General features: G+C 48.0%; 2 protein-coding genes across 5 annotated transcripts in view; one reads left to right on the top strand and one right to left on the bottom strand.

Annotated features, from left to right (window-relative positions):
* Positions 1-196: 196 nt before the first annotated feature.
* On the bottom strand, positions 197-14,250 carry LOC102913851 (aldo-keto reductase family 1 member B1). Its single transcript, XM_006990372.4, has 10 exons — positions 14,092-14,250; positions 9,294-9,461; positions 8,553-8,669; positions 7,524-7,601; positions 7,088-7,210; positions 6,539-6,645; positions 6,190-6,271; positions 5,619-5,702; positions 3,668-3,750; positions 197-585 (listed from the first exon to the last, which is right to left on the bottom strand). Exons 1-10 carry the CDS (start codon positions 14,155-14,157, stop codon positions 543-545), a joined length of 951 nt encoding a protein of 316 aa, XP_006990434.1. The 5' UTR covers positions 14,158-14,250; the 3' UTR covers positions 197-542.
* A 139-nt stretch (positions 14,251-14,389) lies between these two features.
* The window catches only part of LOC102914158 (aldose reductase-related protein 2), a 42,680-nt gene continuing 30,408 nt past the window's right edge, over positions 14,390-26,661 (top strand). Inside the window, exons 1-3 of one of the 4 annotated variants that reach the window (XM_076566555.1) lie at positions 14,396-14,462; positions 20,275-20,473; positions 23,560-23,661. The gene's annotated coding sequence lies outside the window, so the exon portion shown is untranslated. Of the gene's footprint in view, positions 14,463-20,274; positions 20,474-23,559; positions 23,662-26,661 lie in introns of all 4 variants that reach the window. The other 3 variants (XM_042273026.2, XM_076566556.1, XM_076566554.1) reach the window with 3 other exon arrangements.

Raw genomic sequence — 26,661 nt, 5'->3', positions numbered from 1 at the left:
CCATGTCACCAGAGTGGTCAGGGTGCGACCCCCCACCCTAACAACCCTAACACTAAGTGGTAAAGTGCTAGGGTGCGGGTCCTCATTTTGTTCACAGCTCACCAGTCTGTGCTTGGGTCCTCAGGGAGGGCAGGCTAGAGTGGGACAAAAGGCGTCTATTGTTCACAGAACAACAACAAAATACAACATCACCAAATTCACAAAAGCAATTTTTATTTGAGGCAAAGAGAAGTGTGACCCAAAGGACTACAGTTCTAAGCACTAAAAACTTAACCGTTAGTGGCACTACTTGAACTACAAATCTTGCTTCTCTTTGGTTGGAAAGGTGCTGTGTTAAACGTTCCCCTGGTGGGTAAGAAGAAAGGCCAAGAAAGGCTGAAGAAAACCCCTCAGCTACTGACACTGCTCTCCAGAGACCCCCGTGGTCTGATGGGCAAGGCTCCACCAGTGCGGAGGGACACAGGCCACACGACACCTCTCAGGACAGATGAAGCAAGAAGAACAGGCGCGAGTCACTTGGGGTAGAGCAGGCATCCACAGCTTCAGACTTCCGCATGGAAGGGGTAATCCTTGTGTTTAGCACAGCTGTCAGGAGAGAACACACGGACACTCAAAAACTGCCTTCCCTTACTTATGGACTGTTCGTGTGTGGTGTGCACACTACAGGGCCAGGTGGGAGGTCAGAGGACAACTTGTAAGAGTCAGTTCTCTCCTTCCACCATTTCGGTCCTGGGCACATAACTGTTCATGAGGATTGGTTCCAAATGCCTTAATAAACCCAACTATCTGTCAGCTCTCAAGGAAAAGATTCTGACTGTAGTAAGTCACCACAGAGAGAAATGATGTCTCATCCTGAGCTGAGCCTCAGAGGCAACAAGCCAGTCCTAAGAGTCTTCTGATCACACACACAGTGAGAGAGCTACTCAGCCTCTGGGATCCTCTTGTCTCGGAAGGTCATTGAACTGGCATGCCTGTGACAGACTGCACCAGCACCAGGCCTGGGGCACACTGGGCAGCAAGTCCTGACTCTTGCCTCCCAGTAACTCGGACTAGCTGGCAGGATCATCTAACATCATATCATTTTCCTGTTGTTTTTAAAGACAGGGCTTGGTGTAGTCAGGCTGGCCTCAAACACTAATAGCCAAGGATGACCTTGAACTTCACATCTTTCTGCCTCCAACTCCCAAGTGCTGGGATTACAGGCATGTGACACACACACACACACACACACACACACACACACACACACACACACACACACACACACACACACCTCACCTGATCACCCTGAACACAGGACAAAAAGAGCAGAGATAATGAGGCAACAGAAGGGTTTAAAAGCTGTAGAAAGCTGAATCCCAAAGGGCAACTTAAACAGCTGCCGCTCCCAGGAGAGAGGAGAGGGCACTTCCTTGTCATCTGGAGCAAAATGATTTGCTGCAGGAATCAGGGGAGGGACTGGCCTGTAGCCGAGGCTCCCAGTAGGGCCAGTGGCTTATACTAGGAAGAAAATGACACGAATACTGGAAAAACTGGACAGTCAGGGTGTCAAAGTCCAAACACACGCACATACACAATTGCATACACATGGAAAAATGAAAAACCCAGTAAGTTCTGCAATGAGAATCAGAGACGAGAGCATGAAGTCCCAGGTGGCTCCTGCTCTCTGGAGTTGGGAGGGTAGGAGGGTAAACCAAATGTAAAGAAAGGTTGTTATGTTACTTCTCAGAAGATGCATGTAGTTGTTGTTATATCTCAAGTGGTCCTTCCCTTCTGGAACTTCTAAGTCTCAACCTTCCCAATGCTGCGACCTTTAATACAGCTCCTCATTGTTACTTCATTACTGTCATTTTGCTGTTATAAATCATAATGTAAATACCTAACATGCAGGATATCTGATGTGACCCCTGTGAAAGGGTCGTTTGACCCACACAGGTTGAGAACCACTATTCTAAGCAAAAGGGCACTGTCCACTTAATTTCTTCCCATCCGCTCTCACATGCAGTTCTTCTGTGACAAGCATCAGAGGTCAAGGGTGAGCCAGGCCTGGGCATGTTTCTCTCACTGAACACTCGACCACTCACAAGCTCTCCTGACCCGCCTTTCTCTTCACCCTGATGAGTCAGTCAGCAGGACAGGCTCGGGTAACAGTGTGTGTCCATGGGGCTGGCATGTGACAGGAAAAGCTTACTGGGAGGTCTGAGAACCTTACAGCCAGCCTCTTCCTCCCCCTGCCACCCAAATCCATGACCACTCACTATTGCTAATGCACAGCTGTTTCTAGAACAGCCCTGAAAGGTGCAAGGGAGGGAAGCAGATATGAAGGGTCAGTTAGAAAGCACATGGTTTGTCCATGCCCAAACTTTCAACGTAAACATCAGCAGTGGCAGGGGAAATGCAAGACTGAGTGACTACTACAGGTTCTAAGAACGGAACGGATGCCACAGGCAGGTGATTCACTGCTCTCTTGCCCATCAGATCCAAAACAACAACAACAAAATGATTTTCACATTAAGAGGTTAAGTGTCATTAATATAAAATTAGGAAGGGTCCTGGTTGGGACTCCTGGGCTGGCTGTTTACGGCCTACTTAGAACCTGAGGCCCCTGTGACAGTAACATGCAAATAGGCAATCTCAGCCTGAATCACAGACGTGACTGCCCTAGGCACACGTGATGGTAGAGGATGCAGCCACTGTGTAAACCCTGAGCTATGCAGACAGCAAGAACAAGAGTGTGAGTCAGAATTAAGGCTAGCATTAGAGCCACCAGGGATACAGAGGCTACTTGTTTTTTGTTTTTTTAAGATTTATTTATTTTATGTATATGAGTGCTCTATCTGCATGTATGACTTTATGCCAGAAGAGGGCATCAGATCCCACTACAGACGGTTGTGAGCCACCATGTAGTTGCTGGGAATTGAACTCAGGACCTCTGGAAAAGCAGCCAGTGTTCTTTTTTGTTGTTGTTGTTTTCGAGAGAGTGTTTCTCTATGTAGTTTTGGTGCCTGTCCTGGATCTTGCTCTGTAGACCAGGCTAGCCTTAAATTCAGAGATCCACCTGGCTCTGCCTCCAGAGTGCTGGGATTAAAGGCGTGCGCCACCACTGCCCGGCAAGCCAGTGCTCTTAACCGCTGAGCCACCTCTCCAGTCCCCCAGAGATTAGAAGTAAACATGTTCCCAGGGACTTGGAGGCCAAACCCCATTTCAGAGGGAAGGTAAAAAACCAGCAAAGGTAAAGTGGAAGGGTCCCTGGTGACTGAGTGGCATTCTTGAGTCATGGGGCTATTTGGTGTCACCACCGGGGCTATCCTGAGAACAGCAACAGTCTTCCTACCAAACTATTAGGGCCATTAAGTCAATTAAGTCACATCAAACGGTCCTAGGAAAGTGGGCACCAGATGAGCCCCTGGGGTCATCTGAGTTCAGAAAAGCAACTGAAATGTCAAGGTTGGGTCAGCTGTGCTCTGGGCCGGAGGAAGAGACTGGACAGGGCGTTGGCGGCTCTCCTCCCCTGGCTTCCTGTGGTGCAACCTGCTCTGCAAGGATCAGAAGACAAGGTCTGTGTGACAGCAGGGTGGGCTGCAAGGAGCCCTCTGGGCCCTGAAGAGAAGGCTCTCACTCTACAACATTGGGTGACATCGAACAGGCAGCACACTGACTCACTCACCTCATCAAGGCACACACCCTCCAGTTCCTGTTGTAGCTGAGTAGAGTGGTCATATCCTCCTTGCTCAGCTCGAAGTCAAAGACCTTACACACAAACAAGAAAGGGAAAAGAGCAATGAGAACAGACAATACCGTGAAGTTCGGATGGCTCCCACTGCCCGGAGTGCAGAGGGCACGACAGGAAATGGAACTTCAACAAGACTATTAAATACTCTCCACAAGATGCACACACTTCCGGCTCTATCTGAAAAGGCCTTTCCCTTCCAGAATTTCCATGCACAGAGGGCACTGTTCATTCTCGTCACACTAAGGCGTTCCACTGTGATAGGCACCAGGGGAAATTTTAATGAGTAGCCCGTCTGCTTCCATTCACCATGAAGCAGAGGAAGGTGTTTCAACAGCTGGAACACCCAGTATTCTGTGACGTGCTATGTGAGATGAAACAAAACCGTCAGGCTGTCTAGAGGCACCAGCAATGCATTCCAGCTGGGCCACTGAAGGGTAGATAATGCCTTGTGGAGCTAGTGTGTGAGATGGCCTAAGAAAATAGCTAAGGTTTTGACAGTCAGAGCAAGAAAGGCAGATTGGGATAATGGCATCACTTCCATGAAGACAAAAGAATACAGGAATATGTAATAGGCCCCCAGACCTTAGCACAACTGACTCCATGAAGGAAGTACCATTCGGGACATAAAACTCAGCATGTAGATAGCACCACCAGCCAAAACAAAGTCTAATGCATCAAAGTCCGTAGTTCTGGAAAAGTCTCTAAATGTACTAACCTTGTTTTCTGCCTTCTGCAGTTCTGCTTCCTGACAACTGTTCCTGTAACTGAAGTGTGTCAACCTAGGGTGTGGTTTTGTGCTTAAATCTCACCCTGAGAAAGGGATGGGGCTACACTGGGATTCTGAACACTTAGTGTAGTTGTGGCTAATGAAGACTTTCTTTTTGCTTAACCCCATGTCCAAGTAGCCTTCTCTGGCAGATACCCCACAATAGAATACAGAGAAGAATTTAGGGTATAAGGCGGGCATGTAGGCAATTAGGCCAGATGGCCGTTGGCAGCACTGCGGCTTGGAAATGGACCCACACCCAGACAACCCATTCCACTTGGCTCCTGATCACAGAGTGTGCAGGACAAGAGTCTGCTACATACTCTTGTGATTACAGCCAGGTAAAAATATGCAAAGAATGCACAGGAAGACGGAAAAAACAAAGACACCAGGCTAGTATTTTGAGATTTGTCATCTACCTTTTCTTTTCTAATACTTCAGAAATGAAATATGAGGTGAGTGGTTAACCTATCTGTAGCAGGACAAGGCCTTTCTTCCCACACCTTTACACAGTAAGGGTCATGGTCATGGTCTAGGAGGAGGCATGACTAGTTGTTATGTCATCAGAACCACCTGACCAGCCTATGGGGCTGACAGCTGAAGAGCTACACTTCTTGGTGCTGCCACACTTTGAACCAGACCTCAGCAGAGCGTCCTTCTGCTTAGAGAGCACAGAGGCTGGCGGGACCCCAGGGCTGTCCTGGAATAGCTCTTCTCCCAGCTAGCCCTCTCACCTGGTAGCCTGAGCTGCTGGGGTGGTGGGGGCGAGGGAGGGTGATGCTGGTAGATTCTGAATGCCCCCACTCCTGGTGCCCAGACATTCCCAGGCCCTGCTCATGACTACTTAGGCACCTCACAGAGTCAGTGGGTCAGCATGTATCCTAGAAGGCCCTAGCAGTCCACGGACTCACCACTAGCATAGCAACGTTCCCAAGCACTCACCGTGGAACCTGGCACTAGGAAGTGTTGTGTGCATCAAGACCTTGAGCTCACAACAGCTCTCAAAATGGGCATTACATGTGAGTTCAGTCTGTCACACAGCTGGGGAAGGAAGAGGAACCGGAGGCCCCCACCCCACATACCATGGAGGGAAGCCAAGTCTGCCAGCTGGCATCTTACCTTCAAGTTCTCAGTAATTCGTGCTGGTGTCACAGACTTGGGGATCACCACCAAGTTCCTCTGTATGGGGAACCGGATCAGCACCTGTGGGCCCAGAGGTGCCGAGTGTGTACACATGTCAGGCACTGTGTCATCACCTCAGTCCCAACTGCACAGGTAGAGGTTCAGAGACATCTAGTGACGCCCACCAGTCCTGCTCTATCGATGGCTCCAAGCATATCACAAAGCCAAAGTACCTCACTGCCTGGGATTCACACTACCCACTCAAGAAAGAACATCTCCCACACTGCAGAGAGTAGGGGCTCTTCTATTTGTCCCGAGATGAACTTTCACAAACACTAGTAAACGCTGTGTCAATGTCTAAAGACAGCGAGGCAGAAACTATTATTCCAAGACTACATGGAAATTAATCCATTCAAACCCAGATCTGTGTCCTTAATATTACATTCTAGGAATGCAAACCACACTTCCAGAGAGCGCTTCATGGGCTCTGCTCCCTCCACTCCTGACTAACAGGGACCACCGGGAGTGTAGTTCAGGCAACAGTCTTGAGTACCTGAAGTAGCCATACCTGGGCTGTAGTTTTATTGTACTTGGATGCAATTGCCTTAATCCGGGGATCCTCCAGGAGAGAAGGGTCTTCTGGCTTGGCCCTGGAACAGAGAGACTATGAGATCAATATTCTTAACTGCCACTCAAGGCAGCTGGCCACACTAGGCCTGACCCTCCCTTTGACTTCTGGGTGGTTGACAGGCTCCTGGACTGAGGCTGGGTCATGCTCTACCTGCTGAGCCTTTGTACAAGACTGTTCATCAACCTCCCAGAGGAGGTCTGCACAGCAGCAGAGAGGCATTTCTGTGACACTCAATCACTGCTTTCAGTCATTTCTAATTTCCAACAGCGACCCCATGGAAGCTCACCAGGGCCTGTCAGGAGAGCCAAGAGGACTGTACGCAGTCACCACGATGCCTTTGGAGTGGCAGTACTCAATCAGCTTCTCCTGAGTTAGGTACGGGTGGCACTCAATCTGCAACACAAGCAGGAAGGTTGACTGTGGCAGTGGACCTAGTTAATGTGATGTGGTCAAGTCCCTTCTCTCCTGAAACAGAAATGCCCGCCTGCCAGGTAAGCTGTAACAACTCTGCACATTTCCCAGCTGGTGGCCTTCACATTAAGAATAATGATTTTATTATCAATGCTCTATGGCCATAAACCTTTAAGGCGTTCTCTGGCCTTGGCCACTTACCAACTGATAGAAGCTGGCAGATCTCGCTAGCTGCCCACTGTTCACGTCAGAAGCCACATCTTGGCTGGCTAGCCTTAAGTCCTATCCCTGCAAAGCTCCCACTCCTAGATGTGCCTGTCTGTCTGTCATGATAAACGAGAACTCAGGATTCCCTGGGTGATGTGGACCACAAGCCAGGACTGGCTGATAAAACAGCACGGCAGCATCCTCCGGGGAGGCTCACCTGGTTAACTGCAGGCTTGTATTTTAAGCCAGGTTTGTTTAAGATCCTCTCAATCTGAAGAGGGTTGAAGTTGGAGACACCAATCGATCTCACCAAACCTTCATCCACCAGCTGCTCCATGGCCTAGAAAGAAAAGAGATCTAGCTGGGTGCCAAATGAATCCCAAAAGAACAGGGACTAGAACCAAGTTCGTGTCCAGAAGCTTAAAAGACTATGTCCTCCCTATGCACAGTCAGCTTTCAGAAGCTGAGAGAAGGCCATGAAAGCTAGACTGCCTTTCAGGAGACTAGACAGATAACCATGGAGACAGGATGATTTACACACGGTGAGAGGCGGCAGAGCAGACTGCTGACATCAGACCGCTCCCATCTGCCTCACATGCAGGAACAAGACACCAGCAATAAATAAGGAAGGGTCCCAGCCAGAGTCATCTTACCGTCCAAGTGTCCACAAAATCGGTGTCACTGGGAATCACATTTCCTGATGCATCCAGTGGGAAATAATCAGGCCCAGGCTGTCATTAACAATAAAAACACACATATGCAAAGTGATCACTAACAGTTCTTCACAGAGCCATCTTCACCTTCAGCATTACAAACACTGAGGAAGATGGAGAGAGGCGGATCTGGCAGCCAGGATGAAAAGGACACCAGACAGTGACCCCAGTGGAGGTCCCTGTCATGACTAGAGCACTGAGGCTGTCAGATGGAGATTCGGACATGCTCAAGTCTGAGACTAATCCTGCCACGGGGAAGAGATGTAGACAGGGAAGGTACTCAAGGCTGGGAAACTCAGGGGCCCATGTTTCAGCTAGCTCTCAGGCCTCTAAAACTATCATCCTGCCCAGGCCTTGCTTGCTTGTCATTAAAAGAACAAAAACAAAACAAAACAAAAAAACCAAAGAGTGAAAATCAAGTCCCTCAGGCCCTAGGAGACCACAGTGAGCTAAAATAGAGCTGAAGGATAAAACCCATAACCTTTCAATCTGGGTAACCATGCAGAAAAACAAGCCAGGAGCTAGAGGCAGAAAATGTAGTGATTCTGAGTTCTGCAGTGCAAAGAACCAGGCTGTGAATGTGTATTTACACAAATGAGAACGACATGCAATAAGGTATCAACTCCTATGTATGAGCATTGTGTGCACACGCCTGGAGGAGGAAGGGCAGTGGAGGCTGACTGCACCCACAGCTGTGTACAACAGGAACAACAGTAGCCACATTAGCCAGTCATCACCAGTTTTAAATTCTGGAAGCACCAAGTGAGAACAGTGCTGCTCCCCAAACTGCAAAGGGTGCATGTGAGTCACAGGTGGTTCAGATGGTGTAGGAAAGGCACGAGGCTGGTTTCTAATACATTATGGGTGGTGATCCTGATGCTGGTCCGAGGCCCACACCTCTAGGAGCGGAGGCAGGAAGAGTCAAGCACCTATAACGTGCTGATAAGGAAGCTAAGGCCCTGCCCTTACCTTGAAGCCTGTTGGCCAGTGAATAAGGTAGAGGTCCAGGTAGTCCAGCTGCAGGTCGCTGAGCGTCTTCTGGCAGGCTCCTTTCACCATGCTCTTGTCGTGGAACGTGCACCACAGCTGGACCAGCAAAGGTACATCTTAGCCCTGCCATGCAAATGCCTCTTCCCGGCTGGGAGCCACGCAGCTCCAAGGCAGAGGACACACTCCTCTCCATGACACCAGCAGTGGCTGGAGAGTTCCTAGTTCATACTGTGGACCCCAACTTTCCAAAGGCAAGTGGGACAGTCAGGTCCAGGGCACCTCACAAAGACCAAACAAGGCATAACTACAGAACTGAAGGTGCTAACCACATGCTCAGGGTCTACTTCCCTGTCAAGCTGGTTCACATGGAGCCAGCCTCACCCTCCAATCTAAGCTCCTTTGTGCGCCCACAGCCTCCGGCTAAAAATACAGGTCAGCAGCGAAACCCTGTCTGTAAAGGGGAACTAAGTTCTGTCCCTGAAGAAACTCCTTAAAAAGGAAGAGTCAACCCCCAACCAATCTAATCAGCACAGGGCTCTCTACAGGTCTAACAGAGAGATATATAGGCGGAAGACAAAGACCAAGTCCCCCTGGTGGGCTTGAGCTGGACCTGGAAGAATTACCTACCAAGAGCTAACTGCCATCAGGGTAAGTGTGGACCTGACTGGCAGCTAGGTCCCCCTGGTGGAATCGGACCCCAGGATCCTGACAGGTCGGTACCTTGCTGACGATGAAGAGCTCCTGGCGCTTCACCACCTGCTCCTTGAGCTTCTCCTGGAGGGCCACTCCCACCTCCTTCTCATTCTGGTACACCTGGGCGCAATCAATGTGGCGGTACCCAAAGTCAATGGCAACCTTCACGGCCTCAGTCACCTGGCCAGGAGGGGACTGGAAAGGAAGGAATAAAAATCATGAGATTAAAAACAAAACAAAATGGGGCAGAGTCTGCAATAGGCCAACGGAAAGCAGTGGAAGCAGTGGTCCTGGAGCAGGCCCTGATTCAGCCATCACACATTCGTGTGGTAGCACTCCAGTCAGTCCCCAGGCAGGAGGACCAAGCTGTAATGGCTCATTACTTCACCTTAGCACAGCCTGACAGCCACTTGCTAGCAGCACAGATTGCTGGGAGCCTGGGACATAAGTATGATCCCATCCCTCTGGGGGCAGAGGCCAGCCTGGACTAGACAATGAGGCCATGTCTTTAAAGCAATCCCCCACCGCTGAAATCACAGGTAATGCAGGACACCATTGCACTGAAATAGGTATTTATCATACAGCAAGATCTCAACTGCTGACACTCGGTGGATGAGAACCCAGCCTAGGAGGTGGACACAGAGAGATGGCCCTGCAGAGGTATTAGTGGACAGAAGTGAGTGGGAAGCCTGGCCAGTCAGCAGGATGAGCCTGCATGGCCCTGAACTTCACCAGCCCCCAGACTGCACAGCAATGTTCCTATCTCCTGGCTGCTCCTGCCTAGACTGGAGGGCTGAGCAAGACACTGTGTGGGGCACTACTGAATGAACACAGCACATTCCTTTTGGAGAGCTGGGGCAGGGCAGGAGAAAATGAAAGGAAAACTCCCTAGGGCAACCAGCAGCTGCCAACATCTATTTTGTCTGGAGCCTTGTGAACAAAACAGTCTGGGGAAAACATGGAACGCCAGAACAAGTCCATCCCCAGCACCTGCTGGCAGTGGGACTTGCTCCTCACCCCGCAGAGAAGGAATCTGCCTGCTGGAGGGGCCGTGCCATTCCCCTTTACCCTGCTGGGCAGCCCCTTGTTTCCCTGGAGGATGACCTAATAGTGCACCCGTGGCTTCTCTCCACCCTTCCGTGGGTGGCTGAAGGAACTATCTCAGCATATGCAGAAGGCTCCCCGGCCACGGGCTCTCGGGGGGGGGGGGGGGGCACCCAGACATAGCCATGGCTGATATTAGCTGTGAGGGGAAAGCGCATCCCTGCCTGAGAAAGCCAATGTAAGAGGGGCCAGGTGAGTTGGGGCTCTGCCTCATGGCACATGTTGAACTTTTACCAGGAATTATGGCACTTTCACTGCCTCTTCTCTTAAAGCCCCCCCCCTCCCCCGCTTGCCTGGTAGTGAGCCTGCCTGGGGCTTGGCAGCACCTGGCTTTGGATAGAGTGCTGGGCACAAGGCCCAGGATGGGCAAAGCCAAACAACAACTGCCACGGCCACTCATGCACAAACAGGAACACACTTGAGCCAGGCTATGAGACTCCATCTCTGGACCTGCACTCACCTGCTAAGGGCCCTCCTCAGCTAGAGCCTTTGCTGGGAGAACGCAGGCTTGCAACTCCTTGAAAGAATGGGGCCAAGAGTGACTGAATCCTGGTGACCTTAATTTCTAACTCCAAATGGAGTTCCAAGCGTGAATCCAGTGGCTGTCATGGGTATCGTCAATGAGACCCCACCCCAACAAAACTTTTGTGCTTGTTATCTGCTTATGGTTAACTTGACTGTTCTGTTCCTTAGAGCTAGAGTGCAGACAACACTAATCAAGGTTGCCAGACAACTAGACCAAACTAAAATCCACAGAAAAATCTGTGTCATGTTTTCATGGGAAGACAAAGACAGATAAAAGCTAGACAGGCAAGAGGTCAAGGAGAAAGCCTGCTTCCAGAGGTGTCCTTCCCTACACACAGAACCCTGGTGGCTTAGTAAGCAGACTTCAATCTGCCACATCTACAAGCCTCTGACAGAAACCCATGGAATGATCACAATGTGCCACCTTCCATGCCCTACCCACAGTCACCACAAAGAGCAATTTCCATTGTCGTCTCAGAAACCAGCCTCCCTTGTTTTGATGGGGTAAGTTCATCTGACAGCTCAGTAATCTACACAGTAATCCCAAGAGATAAAGTCTGACCCTCAAGAACGACCCCTCCTCCAGCCTTACCATGCTGAAAGCCCTAACCTGGTTCGGCAACACTAATAAAATGTGCTCTACTGTAACAAGTCAATAAACCAGTCCTGGTTTTAAGACACGGCTTCACCCAATAGATGTGAGTCCAGGACTGGCCCTACAGGCAGGATTTATTTGACGACTTTTGATTTTGAAGATGGAGAGGTTAAGGTGTGTAGCCTGATCACTGGTAGGCAACCAGGAAACCAAACTCCCATTTCAATGGCCACAGCTCTTCCTCCTGGCCCCAGAACGGTCACTGGAAGCTTGTTTTAACTCAGCAAGTGGCAGGAAGACTATTGCACATTTTTCTTGTAGGGGCAAGTACTACCCCAAAGAGGCAAAAATTAGACTTGAAAAGAAAACCTGTCAGAGCTTAAGAATGGCAGGGCTACAGGGCATGTGCACATATACAGCAGTTTCACCTGAGATACTAAGATCTGGTTGGGGTGCAATTAGGCCAAAAGAATCTCAAAAGACTCCTGGCTGGGAGGCACAGGGGACATTAACTGGAAAAAGACTAAGAACACAGTTGTCCCTCCGTTCCTAGACGCAGTCCTAGCCTACATGTGGAAGAAACAATGGCCATGTCCTTACAAAGATTTTCAAATAGGTCAAAACATCAGTACAGGATGCTGGTTTGTATCATGGTTAGCTCTGTCTTACAGGCCTCCTGGCCATATGGGTGTATTTACTGTCCAGAGGGAAGGCAAGCCAGCCAGGAAGAAACTCCTCTGAAGTAAGAATGTCTCCCAACTGCCTGAAATCCTCACCTCTGAGGAGAAGGGGGGCGGGGGAGGGAGGTAATGAGGGCTCTAGAGGAAAGAGTGGATCATAGACTACCAGAGTCCTGCTGCTAGTCTGCTGGGTACCACAGAGCCACTGACATGATTTCATGAGAACAAGAAACTGCATCCATGTGCCCTCTCCTGTGACCGTTACAATGATTATACTGTTCATCATCTATGAAGGAACATGCACACATATGCAAGGGAAAACACTACATTGATATTCTTTTTTTTAAAGAGGGAAATTTACAAGTCTCTACTGACCCTATCTCTTTCATTTCTACCCTTTTCCCCCTTCTATACCAACCTCACCTGGCCCCCAGAAACACAAGTGGACATTTTCTCTACATAGTTTCCTTAATAGTGGATTTCTTCACCTTAATCTAACACATGATTTCTGGATCCATTATACCAGCCAGTCGCTGTGGGATGGGACAGAAATATCTGACCGAGAAGAGGCTAGAATGATCTAACCATACAAATGTATGTTATTTTAAACAAACACTCAGCTCTCCGGGGCTGCTGCATGCTCTCCAGCAACTGACTTGTGAACTTTAACTCCTGATGTGTTGGAGAATTGATCTCCAAATGCTGGCCTGTGAAATGATTTTCTAAAGTTATGACCACAGTTTTTGGAGAAATGGGATAGCATTGAAGTATCAAAACTCTACCCATATTGTGGGTCGCGTCTTACTTCCAAAACTTCTACTGTAGTTACGTGTGCCTATACGTGTTGTGTTCTGTAGCTGTGCTCACTACAGCAGGGAGACCATCTTCCTCATCATTCCAATGCACGAAGTTCAACCTGGTATACGGCTGTAATTCAATTACACCTTTACAGACACCAACCGCCCTCTGGAAACACAAGCTGCATATGCTGATCTACTGGCCTAGAAACACGCTCAGAGAAAGACAAGTCTATACCCTGCTTCTTATTCACCATATACATTATCCATTTTAACTTGGTACAAAAGGACTCTGTCCTGCTTCAAACTATTAGCGCTCAAGTCTGCCCATTTTTCTCTTTCCCTCACTGTGTCTAAGTGCTTACTATCCAGGTCCATATTCAATGTTCCTTTAAAATCCCAGCGGTGGGATGTAACATATACCTACAACTACCCTATAAGTAGCTTAAGAACTAGGTTTTTCCTCTGCTCCAGTAATGCCACCAAAACTGGTTCCTCGGCTGCCAGATAATCAAATCAGTTACTGCTTTTAGTGTTGAATTATCTGTTCTCTCCTCTCCAGCTCCCCGCCCGCCCCCCGAATCTCACTCTGATGTATGAGGTCCTCTTCTCAACCCTGCTGGGCTGTGTTGAGGTTTTGGAGGTGTCCCACCTGGATCCCTCTTCTTTATCAGTGGGTGGTACCCAGCAATGCGGAAGCCAGATTAATTCTCTGAGGAGTTCCGCACTCGTTAGGAGCTGTGCCCAGAGCCTTGGGGGACAGAGAAACAGGCGAGTTCCTGGCGAACTCTCGCCTCCTAATTTAATCATCTCAGGCCCATTGGCCCAACTGGCTCATATTCCCGAGAGGGCAACATCCGGGCCAAGTGGGGGACAACCTACACGTGAGGCTGGGGCGCCACGGGTGCCTGGTGGCAAAGCTTGGGGCTCAGCTTCCGCCCCTCTCGCCGGGTACCCGTGGGTGTGTCTCCACCTGGGGCGCCCATGCCGACTCTAGCCCCGAGCCCCACAGGCGGGGCCCCGCCCCGATGCGCACGACAGGCCCCCGCACTCGAGCCCCACTCGGCGTAGGCCGTTCGGGGTCACCCAAGCGGGGGGCGGGCCGCGTCCCTCAGTGCTCCTACCTTCCAGGTGCCCAGGCCCAGGGTGGGCATCTTGGCGCCGCTGTTGAGCTCCAGATGGCAGGCCATGGCTGCTGCACGTCACACGCCCCGACCGACCCGCAACTGTGCGGCGCTGGCTCCGGCGCGCACCTTTAAATAGCCCCAACGGTCTGCAGAAAGGAGGCCTGCGATTGGTGCACGGCTGAGTGAAGGCGTCTTCTGATTGGTCATCGCCGCGGTCCATGAGGGGTCCGCGAGGATGCTTCTCCCGCGAGGTCCTAGCGGCACGGAATTCTCCAGCTGCTTGACCCGCGCCCCACGTGGCAGAGTGATTAACTGCTGTCGGAGCGCCAGAATGTGCATGTTCCGAAAATAACCCGCATCCTAGAGAGGTAAAGAGACTGGGAAGAAATTTTGGTTTCGTTTTAGAGCCCAGAAGACGTTTAGAGTCCCAGGATGACACTTTTCTGGACTCCTACGCTTCTTGTTTTCAATCTATGGAGCAGATAGGCTTCAGGTGTATTTGAGTGCGCTTTTTTCTTAGATTAAAATGCTTGTAACCGATTTTGCAGAATACCACGAAATTTCCGCTATCCTTTTGTATAGTTTTCTGCCACCACCGGTGTCTGGACATGGCTCAGTTTGGTTCAGCAAGCCTTGATACAAAACCCAGCAACTGTTGATGTTATGAAACCCTCGTAAACTTGATCCAGAACGCACAAATGATTCTGGAAAGTAAGACTGTTGAATTGGCAGGTTCCCGTTTAGCAAGTTGGCCAAACCAAACTGGGAGAAAAGTGAACGTGCAGAATCCCACAGAAGGAAAAGTCCACTCTCAGTGCAATGATTCTGAATTAGGAGGCACTAAGTAAATTGACCAGTTGTATTGGGTAGAAAGACAGACTTTTCCTAAAATAATCTAGGTTGCCCCAAGAACTAAGGAGGCAATTTTGGTACTCTTCCAACACCCATCTGGGTGTTCATCCCTGTCTCCTTTTGCTGGGTCATGCTCAGTCGACCCCTGATTATGCAACAGGGCAGCTGCATGGGCTGAGTCATGAGTCAGGAACCCACCTCTCAAAGTCCCATGCTGGTGATTTTCCAGATGGTGCCCTCTTAAAAAGTGACACTCCTCCACCCCCATCCCAGGGAAAATTTATAAAGAACAGATACTTTTCCATTCGAATTTTGTAAAAGAAAAAAAAAAAAACACACGTTGGCATGGGGAAATTCTGGTGTAATTTTTCTCTGAATAATAGAATTTGAATTTGAGTCTCCTGCTGGGAACTTGGTTTGTGTAAGATAGCAGATGATGTGGCCCACCACTTGTCTTCAGTTAAATCCCTCTTGGCATTCAGAGGGCTCTGCCATTGAACCTCTTGGGTCCAAACACAAAGGGCTGATGCCTTGAGAAGCAATGCACCTGCTCTGTGTGGCAGCCAACATCTCCTTACTCAGCATTCAGGAAATTGAGGCAAAGGGATTGAGATGTTGGAGTCAGCCTGGTTGCTTAATGAGATCCTGCCTAAAAGATAAAGAGGACCATACTACCGCCACGACAAAGAATGTATCTTTAGCCACAGGGGGCATACACAGAAGGGTCATCATCAGTTATGGAAATGCACTATGTACCAAAAGCTTTGTTATTGCAAAAGAAATTAAATACAATGTTTGGTTGTCTAAAACTCAGTATTTTGCCTGGGCCATTCAAATGTGAAAAGACACACCCATGGAATTCTCCTAGTAATCACAGTGCTAAATTGAGACAGACTATTACAGTAGTCTCCTGGTAACTCCGGTTGCCTCCGTAATCTTTGTACAATGATTGTGCATGCATCAAATTCTTCTTCAAAGAGGAATATAGCCAGGCATGAGAGTGCAGGCCTTTAATTCCAGCACTTGGGAGGCAGAGGAGTAGATTTCTGTGAGCTCCATAGAAAAGCCTTGAAAGGGAACCTTTCTATAAACCTTTCTGTTAAAGCTTTCTAGTTTCACCTAACACACTCTGACAATAAACTCCCACCACAGGGATTATTTCATGAGGATATAACTTGGTGGGGGGGCAGCTATACTGTAGGTATAGGTGTGAATTTTCATGAGAGAGGTGAGTACTGCCTGAGATTTTATTCCCAGGGTACATCCCAACACTGCACAGACATGTGTACATGTGCATACAAAAATCAATGTAATGCACACAAAGTCAATCTGCAAATGTCTAATAATAGCAAGAAATAAAGCTTAGCCATTAAACGGGAAGACAGTACAGACACAAAGAAGAGTGTGTTTGAAATGATGCTGAAATAAAAATACGCCGGGTAGTGGTGGCGCATGCCTTTAATCCCAGCACTCAGGAGGCAGAGGCAGGCAGATCTCTGTGAGTTCGAGGCCAGCCTGGGCTACAAAGTGAGTTCCAGGAAAGGTGCAAAGCTACACAGAGAAACCCTGTCTCAAAAAAACAAAAATAAGTAAATTAATTAATTAAAAAAGTAAAATAAAAATATATACAAAGTCATGTGAACAGGAGTTAATGACAAGCGGGAGGAAAAGTCATATTACTTTTAGAAAGGAAGAAGCCGTAGGAAATGAGGGTATCATTGGTCCGACCATTTCCTTTGTAAACACATTATTTTTTGCAACTAAAAGACAACCTCTGGGGCTGGAGAGTTGGCTAGTCGTTAAGAGGACTGGCTGCTCTTCCAGAGGAAGCAGGTTCAATTCCCAGGACCCACACAGAGACTCACAACTGTCTGTAACTCCAGTTCCACACCATATTCTAACCTCTGAGGGCACCAGGAACACATGGCTATAGACACACATGCAGGCAAAACATTCAAATACATTAAAACAAAACAGAGAATAACGTCAACAAAAACCAAACGGCTCAGCAGTTAAGAGCACTTGCTGCTTTTCCAGAGGACTGAGTTCAGTTCCCTAAACCCATGAGAGGCTTACAATGGCCTGTAACTGCAACTCCTGAGGATCTATCTGATGCCTACTTCTGGATTCTGCAGGCACCTGTATATGTGTGGCATGTAGTCACACACACACACACACACACACACACACACACACACACACACACACACTTAAATAAAAAATAAGTCTTAAGAAGTCTATTTTTGAAAAGGACAACCTCTCTTTAGCTGCCAAATGCCCACAGATGCCCAGAGTATAAAGCTCGAGTTTCTTGTGCTGATATTCACAGAACTATCTTCAATCTGACACAATTGTATGAGTATACTAAAGGCCACTGCAGGGTATACTTTTAAAAGATGAATTATGATGTGTGTGAATTATACCCCAATCAAGCATTTATAAACAATCCAGCCAAGGCTACACGTTGCACAGCTCACCGAGGCTGGTGGAGGTGAGCTGTTGGAGGCTTACCTCCACACAGTCTCTCAGGACCCAGGGTATGGAGGTCTCCTCTGACTGCTTATTGTTCCAGCCCAAGTCTTCAGAGTTTGTCCCAGAAGAGCCAAAGGGAGGGAGGGTCTCACATGAATTGTTCAGGTATGGAAAGGGCGCACATCACTTCCACTACAGTGTATTGACCACATCTAGCCAGCAGGCCTTGTGTACTAGTTAACTTCTCTTGCTGTGATAAACACTGACCAAAACCACCCTGAGGAGGGAAGAGTTTATTTGGTGTACAGGTCCCGATCACAGTCCATCATTTTGGGAGTTCAAGGGTGGAGCTCAAGCAGGAGCAGAGGCACTGGCTTGCTTCCCACGACTTGCTCAGCCTGCGTCCTACATAACCCAGGACCGCTTACCTAGAGGTGCCATCACCCCGTAGGTCTGGATCTCTTACTTCAACTACCTGTCAAGAACATGCTCCACGGGCATACCCACAAGCCAGTTTGATGGAGGCATGTTCTCAGTTGAGGCTCTCTCTTCACAGTTGACTCTAGTTTGTGTCAAGCTAACAAAACCGAACCCGCACACTTTACTTATCCACCATGGCATGACAGAGTGTCACCATTATGTGTTAGAAAGCAAGGGTACCTGGGATGTGGGAAGAACCACGAGTCTCGCCCACAATGACAACTACCGAGCTTTCAGCATGCTTCAAGCCGCGAATTAAGCACTATACAAATGTAACCTAAAGGTAGTGCTGCTGCCAGTCATAATGCCAGCAGTGATGATAACACAGCAGCGGGTACCGGCTGTGCTCGGTATGTTTCCAGCATCACTCCATAAGCATTATGCACACGCTTTCGTTTCATCTTCAATGTCACGCATGGTGTGGGTCCTGCTATTAATACATGTTACTTATCATGGAAACGGGGCATCAAGATGTGAGATAAGTTGCTGTCTTGCTAAAAGCAAATGTATAGTCACAATGTGAACCCAAGGAATTTGACTATAAAACCTGCAATATCTAGTATTAATTTTTAGCTTGGTAGCATCTAGAATCACCTGGCAGATAGGCCTCAGGGCATGCCATTGGAGGGGTACTATTCTTATTTATATTAATTGTTGTGGGTGGGACCATTCCCTGGTCAGGGATCCTGGCTGTAAAGAATAGACAGGTAACTGAGCAGCATCCTCTACTTTCTGATTGTGTATGTGATGTGATGAGCTGCTTCAAGCTCCTGCTGCCTTGATTTCCCTGCCACAATGGGCTGTAACCACCTTGAACCGTAAACTGAAACAAAACTTTTTTTCCTTAAGTTGCTTTTGTGAAAGTATTTTATCAAAGAAAGGAAAACTAAGACTGAACTCAAGCTCCAGACTACTACAGCAGTGACTTTCAATTTGTTAAAGCATGATTCACAGTAAGAATTATATCTCATAACACTAGACACACACACACACACACACACACACACACACACACACACACGCGCGCGCGCGCATGCACGTGCGCGCACACACGTGGGTAAAGACACCTTAAGAGGGGCTGGAGAGATGACTCAGAGGTTAAGAGCACTGATTGCTCTTCCAGAGGACCTGGGTTCAATTCCCAGCACCCACATGGTAACTCCAACCACCTGTAGCTTCTGCTCCACAGGATCCCATGCCCTCTTCTGGCTTCACTGGGCACTGCACACGTGTTGTGCACACATACACATCTAGGCAAACACTCATACACATAAAATAAAGATAAATAAAAATCTCAAGAAACTTTAAGAGGTACATGACATTTGTCATCCTTTTTGTGTGGTTTATTCTTTACATGTGTGGTACATTCTGGTCTTCCTTCTTTTCTTCCTTCCTTCCTTCCTTCCTTCCTTTCTTTTTTTCTTTCTTTCTTTCTTTCTTTCTTTCTTTCTTTCTTTCTTTCTTTCTTTCTTTCTTTCTTTCTTTCTTTCTTTCTTTCTTTCTTTCTTTCTTTCTCCAAGTCTTCCTTCCTTCCTTCTTTCCTTCCTTCCTTCCTTCCTTTCTTCCTGTCTTCTTCCTTCCTTCCTTTCTTTCTTCCTTCTTTCCCCTCTCCCTCTCTCCCTTCCTCCCTTCCTTCTTTCCTTCCTTCCTTTCTTCCCCTCTTTCTTTCTTTGTTGAGCTCTAACTCATTCAGAACATGAAATTTCGTAATCCACTAGAGAACTGCTGCTCACAGTTAGGAAACCTTTGCTTGTCTTTCACTTAGATTTCACATGAAGTCATAACTCACAGAGCAAGGAATCTGTGACAATATCACACAGGAAGCATGACGACAATTCCAGGAATGATAGGAGATGTCCCTCATGGGTTCAGGTATTGAACACTTGGTGTCTATTTGTGGAGCTCACCTGAAGGAAGTGAGGCCTTTGGGAGTTGGGGCCTGCCTGGAGGAAGTACACCATCCGGGATGGGCCTTCGGGGATAGGAGTGGGCCTTTAGAAATTGTTCCTGCCCAGGATTCTAGCTTGCTCTCTCTGCTGACTGTTAGTTTGTCAACTTGACACAAGCCAGGGTCACCTGAGAAGAGGGGACTTCAATTGAGAAAATGCCTCCATCAGATTGGCCTATGGGCATGTTTGTGGGACTTTTTTCTTGATTCATGATTGGTGTGGAAGGGCCCAATCCACTATGGACAGTGCCATCCTGGGCAGGTGGTCCAGGAAAATCCATATGCAGACTTACCAAACCATGAGAAACATGCCAGTGGGCAGCATCCCACCATGGTCACTGCTTCAGTTCCTGACTTGAGTTCCTGCCCTGACATGCTTTCATGATGGCCTACAGCCTGTAAGCTGACATAAACCCTTTCCTCCCCAGGTTGCTTTTGGCCATGATAGTCATCACAGCCACAGAAAGCTAACCAAGACACTCTCGCTGCGTTCTGCTCCATCATTGAGAAGCTACTGCCTCGTATGTCTGCTTCCCTGGATGGAGCTACTTCACCGTGCCTGCCCTAATGGGATGGACTGAAATCCTCAAGAGCCCAAAAACCCCTACCCCATGTTGTTTCTGTCAGGTAGTTTGTTCACAGCGATATGAGAAGTAACCAATACAGTGGTTTTCTTACCACATCTGCACACACATCTCTATCTCTACTCCCACCCATCCATCAGTGTTGCCACAAGAACCCTGTAGGGTTTTTAGGGCAGGGACACAGAGCATGGCAAGAGAGCAGGAAGGTTGAGGACACAGGGTGCTTAGAGGCCCTTAGCCCCAACCTTGAGGGAGATGAGACTCAAAGTTAGAAGAAATGGGTCCGTCTGGGTGCTGGCTCCAGTGCGTCAATATTTGTTCACGTTTGTGAGGCCAGATTTAGAGGACAAACATCACTGAGTTAACTGTTAATATTATTTCCTCCTACCAGACAGGGTGGACAACAATAAGAAAAGGATGAGCCAACCCACAAGTGAATTTTGTCCCTCTCACCCTGAGTGTGGCAAGTTCTTATGGGTGATATCATCCATTGCTTGCTCCGTCCCTCTCAGCACCAGCGGCTTCATATGCATTACCCCTCCAACCGCCCCACAGAGACGACTATCTATATACCTACCCCTTTCTATTTGCAGAAAGAATACACTGAAGTTTGTTGATTTAATTTGCCCCAAGGCAAAAAACGTTATTAAATGGCTTTTCCTTGAAACTTTGGTATTTTGTTCAGCCTGGATCTTTTTTTGCTTTCGATTTTTAAAGTTGCGTTACAACATTATTCATCTTGATTTTTGCTTTAATTAATTGATTGGTTGGTTTTGAGCCTTAGTCTTGATGTGTAGTTCAGGCTGGCTTTGAACTTGTGATCCTTCTGCCTCAGCCTCCAAGTGCTGGGATTACAAGTGTGTGCCACTGTGCTTGACTTGATGATTGAAAATGGTGGGCCGTCCTCCAAGCCTCTAAATTTCTAGGGAGAAAATACCCGACTCGCCTCATGCCGGCTAGATCATCAAAAGGAGTATGAACCAAGTGCCAGTGGCAGGGCTATGGACCCGAGCAGTCATTACTCCCTGGCAGTAATTTGTGGTTGTCACGTTACTAAGTGTTGACACCTGGATGTGTCGGCACCACACTCTCCAGCTTCCAGCCATGAAAGTTCTAGAAAGAGCAGGTAAAGAAAGTTCAACTCACATGTCTTTTAAAAAAGACACGGATTTTTTAAATTGCAGCATATTCAACCCAGGGTGTGTGTGTGGAGGTCAGAAGACAACTTGTGGGAATTGATTCTTCCCTTCCACCAAGCGAGTCTTGTAGGATCCAACTTAGGTTGTCAGGCTTGGCAAGAGGTGCCTTTACCTCCTGAGCCTTCCACCGGCCCAAGAAAACTTTGAAAGTTTTAATTGCACTTACTGACGCCTTTGTGTTCGAGGAGGAGGATGGTGTGCGTGTGGAAGTTCGAGGGCAGCTTGTGGGGGTCAGTCCTCTCCTTCTGCCATGAGGTTTGCAAGGACTGAACTCAGGTCATCAGACCCAGTGGCAAGCACCCGATGTACTTCAGCCCAACATTTCACCAGCCCAACAGAGATGTGGGGGCTACACTAATTTGGGAGGTATGCCTGGGGCTTACAACTCTTGGGATGCTCTAGGGCCTTGTAGACCTGTGGCTGAGAACCTCTGGTGTCTGACACTTCCTGAGTGAGGGGCCCAAGGTTGCTCAGTGGCAAGAGAATAGACCTATATAGAGAGTGGTGCAGGGAACCCAGAAAACAATACATGCCCTGCACTCTGGTTTAAGAACAGCTTGGTAAGACTGACAGAATTTCCTACTAATTTGGGGTCCTGGTGTTTGGGTGGGAAAAGAAGTGTTAGAGGTGCAAAACCAAAATGTTTTTGACTTCAGAACTGCTAGCACATCCTGGCATTGTGTGTGCATGTGTGTTTGTGTGTGTGGCGGGGTGTGTGTGCAGAGGCCAAGAGTTAACCTCAGATGTCATTCCTCAGGTGCCACCCTTCTTTTTTGTAGAGTGTCTCACTGAGAGCTGAGGCTCACTCACGGGCAGGAGTCTGCCTCTCTCCACTTCCAAACACTGGGATTATAAGTGCATGCCACCATGGCTGTCCTTTTATGTTGGTGCTAGAGATCAAAATGGGTCCCTGTGCTTCTGTGACAAGTGTCTTTGCCTACTGACCTATCTCCCGAGCTCTGGCATCTTGGTATTTTTAAGTGGGCTGTGAAGGAGCCTCTCTTTCCCCACCAGCATGGACTTCCCATACAAGGGCTAGGATCACAGGCGTATTGATTCTTCTACATGGGATTCAAACTCGGGTCCTTATGCTTGTACAGCAAGTGCCCTACCTCCTGAGGCTGGCTTGTATTCTGAATGTAACAGGAATGTGGATGGATTTTAGCAAGAAAATACTATGTTCTGATGTACATTATAGAATGGTCATTCTTGATGCTATGTGTAGCCTAGACACCGGGGCAGGGTACAAGAGAGGAAGTGGAAAGGCCAGTTTGTAGCCCCCTGTGGTGCTCTCAGAGAGATAAGAAGGTCTAGGTTATGGGTGATGTCACACTCGGGGTTTGCTGGGTAGTAGACTGAGATGGAATACAGTATGCAGGATGTCAATCCAGGAGGATGCTTGGCACCAGTACCTGTGAAAGGGAAGGGTCTGAAGAGGAGGGAGCATAGGGTGGGATCCATTTTCATGTAGGTCCAATGCTGTTTTGACCGATGTACTGAGAGCTATGGTGTTATCATGGTACCGAGATGTCCTTGGTTGTACCAAGATGACCGCAAAACTTGCCGAACCATGAAATTCATTGTGCATTGGATGTGGGCCACATTGGAAGAAATGAGACACTGGACAAGGCAGCTCTCTATCAGAGGGGCTGTGTGCCAATAGAATTCCCAAGGATTCTTAACTGTGTCACCCTGCAAATGTTACCCCTTTGGGAAACAGAACAGTTACTGAAGAGTGTGGAGGTGTAGGGATGGGAAGCACAGGTCCACAAGTCTTATTGAGATTAGCAATGAGCAGGACCCCTCCAGTTCACCCTTGGACCCTAATCCACTATACACAAAGGACTTTGATTCAATGTGTGGCTCCCCTTTTAGTTTAATGATGTCTGATTTCTAGATTAAAACTCACACTCTTATATGTGCTTTATAGATTGGAGCATCCTTGAGGGAAGGTACCGGATGGGGAACCTGGTGTGGTGCTCTCAGTTGCTGGCTGACTGGAAATCTGGTGATAGTAGTTGTGTCAGTCTTGGTAAGTCTTGATGCTTGCTGCTGGTTTATGCAGTCACATCACTGTCCCCACTCTTCCTCTTCTCATGTGCCTAGCATGCCAGCACTGACCAGAAGGCTGATGCCGAAGCCGGGTCAATGTTAATGGCATAGCCCATGCTGGATGATCCGCTAAGGCGTTGATGTGACTTGGAGGTATTTTTCCAGCTCAAAAGCAGTGTGTAGAATTTATAAAGACAAAAAGCACCCTCTCCTGCTTCTCCAAAGAGAATGTTGGGTAAATCACAGAGGACCGCTTTATATGGTTATCAACCTTGATGGGACCAGGGATGGTTATGCTTTACTAGCCAGCCCTTACATCTCCTATTTGTCTTCCTCCAGCTCATCATCAGAGAGGGTCAAAGACCCTGTGCTTTGTCCTGCTGCCTCCCTAAAAGTTCTGTGAGGAAGGTGCTTCACAAGCTGGAGGCCCAAGGCCCTGTGTTTAGCCACCTTTCACTGTTTCTCTTAGCATCATCCCAGCCCTGAAAGAGTTAAAATAGAACAAGAAAGAGGTGAAGGCTGTGTGGGAACCGGGGGCAGGCTATCTCAGCCTCCTCACAGGCCTTCCAAGTCCTCTGGAAATGAAATTCATGAAAGAAGTCTTGTTGGCTGTTGTGAGAGTCATCAGTTTCACCAGAATGAGGACTTAGAGTCATCAGTTTTTTCAAGAAGTTTTTGTCAAGCCGTGAGAGCACACCCCAAAGAAAGTCCCTGAGTGTGCAGAGCCCTGGGAGCACGTGCCTGGGCTCGGCACATACATTCTTTCTTATTGGAAAACAACAGGAAAGATCATTGTTAAAACAATCCACCCAGCTTCACTATTTGTAAAATTGGCCACAAGTCATTTATATTATTTATATAATTTTTGTTAGGAAAATACATTTCCGATGCCTACAAATTCCCCATTATATGTATAATCTGGAGGGTATGTCTTTTTAACTTACATTTTGTTATTTTGTGTGTCGGAGTGGACACATGCCACAGTGTACATGGTGGAAGTCAGAGGACAGCTTTTAGATGTCAGCCCTCTTCTGCCGTGTGGGTCCCAGAGCTTGAACTTGGGCTCTCAGGCTTTGCAGCCAGTGCCTTTACCATTGAGCCATCTCGCCAGCCTGGAGTGTACATTTTTATGTACATTCACCCATAGAAGAATTCAAGCCAGGTGGTGGTGGTGCACATGCTTTTAATCCCAGCACTTGGGGGTGGGGGTGGGGCAGAAGCAGGAGGCTCTCTGTGAGTTTGAGGCCAGCCTGGTCTACAGTGTGAGTTCCAAGACTGCCAAGGCTACACAAAGAAACCCTGTCTGGAAAAATCCCTTCTAGAAGGTTACTTTACAATTTGTTTCATTCTGTTGTAAGCCTTCTTGTTCACCAAAGAAATGAGGCCAAGGACAAAGTTCTCCTTTCCTCACTGGAAGAAGTAACTTTGGGATTCAGTGTGTGGAACTTGACATGGAGACTGTGCCACGTTGGCATAACCCAGCATCTTAACGAAGACTTCTCTAAACCAGGTTGGCTTGTGGGCATGTCTGTAAGCAACTGTCTTGATGGTGAATTGATGTAGGAAGACCTAGACCATTGTGAATGGCACCATTTCATCCATTTCATAGGTCTGGGCCCCGGAAGCTATAACAGTAGAGAAACCTAGCTGAGTGTTGGGCAGAAATCAATCAAATATGCATGTACATATTCTTTCTCTGCTCTTACCGTGTTTTGAGTTCCTGCCTTGACTTTCCTACAGCACTATAAGCTAAAGAAACCCCTCAAGTTACTTTTTAAAAAATATATATTTGATCACAGCAACCCAAATGAAATGAGAGTAGAGACTCTCAGGCTCCGTGGGGGAACATCCCTACTGTCCCTGGAGTCAAAGCTCGGCATGAAGGCCTGCTGCCGAGTCCAAGAGAGATCAAGAAAAGGAGCTGAGACATTCTCCACTTCTGAACCCTCCACTAGGCCTGTCTGTGCACTTATGAAGTCTTATTTTAGCCAAGAGCCTTTAAGCTAAGTCAAGTTAGCATGGACTTCTCTTCCTTGAAATCTGATCACACCCCTCATCTTCTACCATCCCTCAGGTCATACCTGATCACCCCTCACACACCTTCATGAGTCCTTATATCAGCTTAGCCATGATCCACCTTTTCCATAGTGTTTTTCTCTTAGTCACTGTCCATCCATTGACCCCCACACCTCTCCTTGGTCTTAAATTCCTGCTTGGCCATGGAGGATTTAGAGTTGAGCCTCACCTCTCCTCCACTGTAGGAGCCCAAGGCAGTGCTTCTGAGAACGTTCTTCCCTGTGTTTTAAGAAGTATCCTTGCCGGGCGTTGGTGGCGCACGCCTTTAATCCCAGCACTCGGGAGGCAGAGCCAGGCGGATCTCTGTGAGTTCGAGGCCAGCCTGGGCTACCGAGTGAGCTCCAGGAAAGGCGCAAAGCTACACAGAGAAACCCTGTCTCGAAAAACCAAAAAAAAAAAAAAAAAAAAAAAAAAAAAAAAAAAAAAAAGAAGTATCCTTGAGTGATGCTTTCTTTGTCAACAATCCTTAACTTCATTCTGTGTATGTGAACTAGTGTGTGAATACTCAAGACAGCCCGGGTGTGCCTTGCTAGGCAGGTGTAGTATCAACTGTAGTGCCCTGTAGAGGTTACCACAGAATTGCCACTGCAGAGACAGATGGCTCTGTGTCATTGCTCTGTGCCAGTTGGTGGCAGGAACACATGAGGGGTGACTGGGGGTGCCATTCTCTTTGTCTGAATGTTCGAGATATTTCTTTTTCTCCTTCAATTCTTAGTAGCCAGCAGTAATTTCCAAATTCTTGCCTCAGTTACCTATGCCAAGAGAATAAAAAAAAAAAGGTATCTTTGTTCTATTTGAGCTGGAATTGTAAATAGAACTTGGGGATATCTGAACATCTGGTTTAGTGTTTAGTGGAACCCAAAGAGGAAGAGGAAGCCTAGGGGATGATAGAATAAGCTGCTTG

The sequence above is a fragment of the Peromyscus maniculatus genome, chromosome 3, assembly GCF_049852395.1.
Source record: "Peromyscus maniculatus bairdii isolate BWxNUB_F1_BW_parent chromosome 3, HU_Pman_BW_mat_3.1, whole genome shotgun sequence".
NCBI classification, from domain to species: Eukaryota; Metazoa; Chordata; class Mammalia; order Rodentia; family Cricetidae; genus Peromyscus; species Peromyscus maniculatus.
Note: the sequence above shows the minus strand (reverse complement) of the source record. Positions and strands in the feature narration are given on the sequence as shown.

Coding starts and splice junctions, on each gene's coding strand:
- LOC102913851 (XM_006990372.4), bottom strand. CDS start 14,157: ATGGCCTGCCATCTGGAGCTCAACAGCGGCGCCAAGATGCCCACCCTG. Junction 6,646..7,087: donor ACAAGCCTGCAGTTAACCAG/GTGAGCCTCCCC, acceptor CTTGTGTTGCAG/ATTGAGTGCCACCCGTACCT. Junction 6,272..6,538: donor GGCTCTCCTGACAGGCCCTG/GTGAGCTTCCAT, acceptor TCTCTGTTCCAG/GGCCAAGCCAGAAGACCCTT.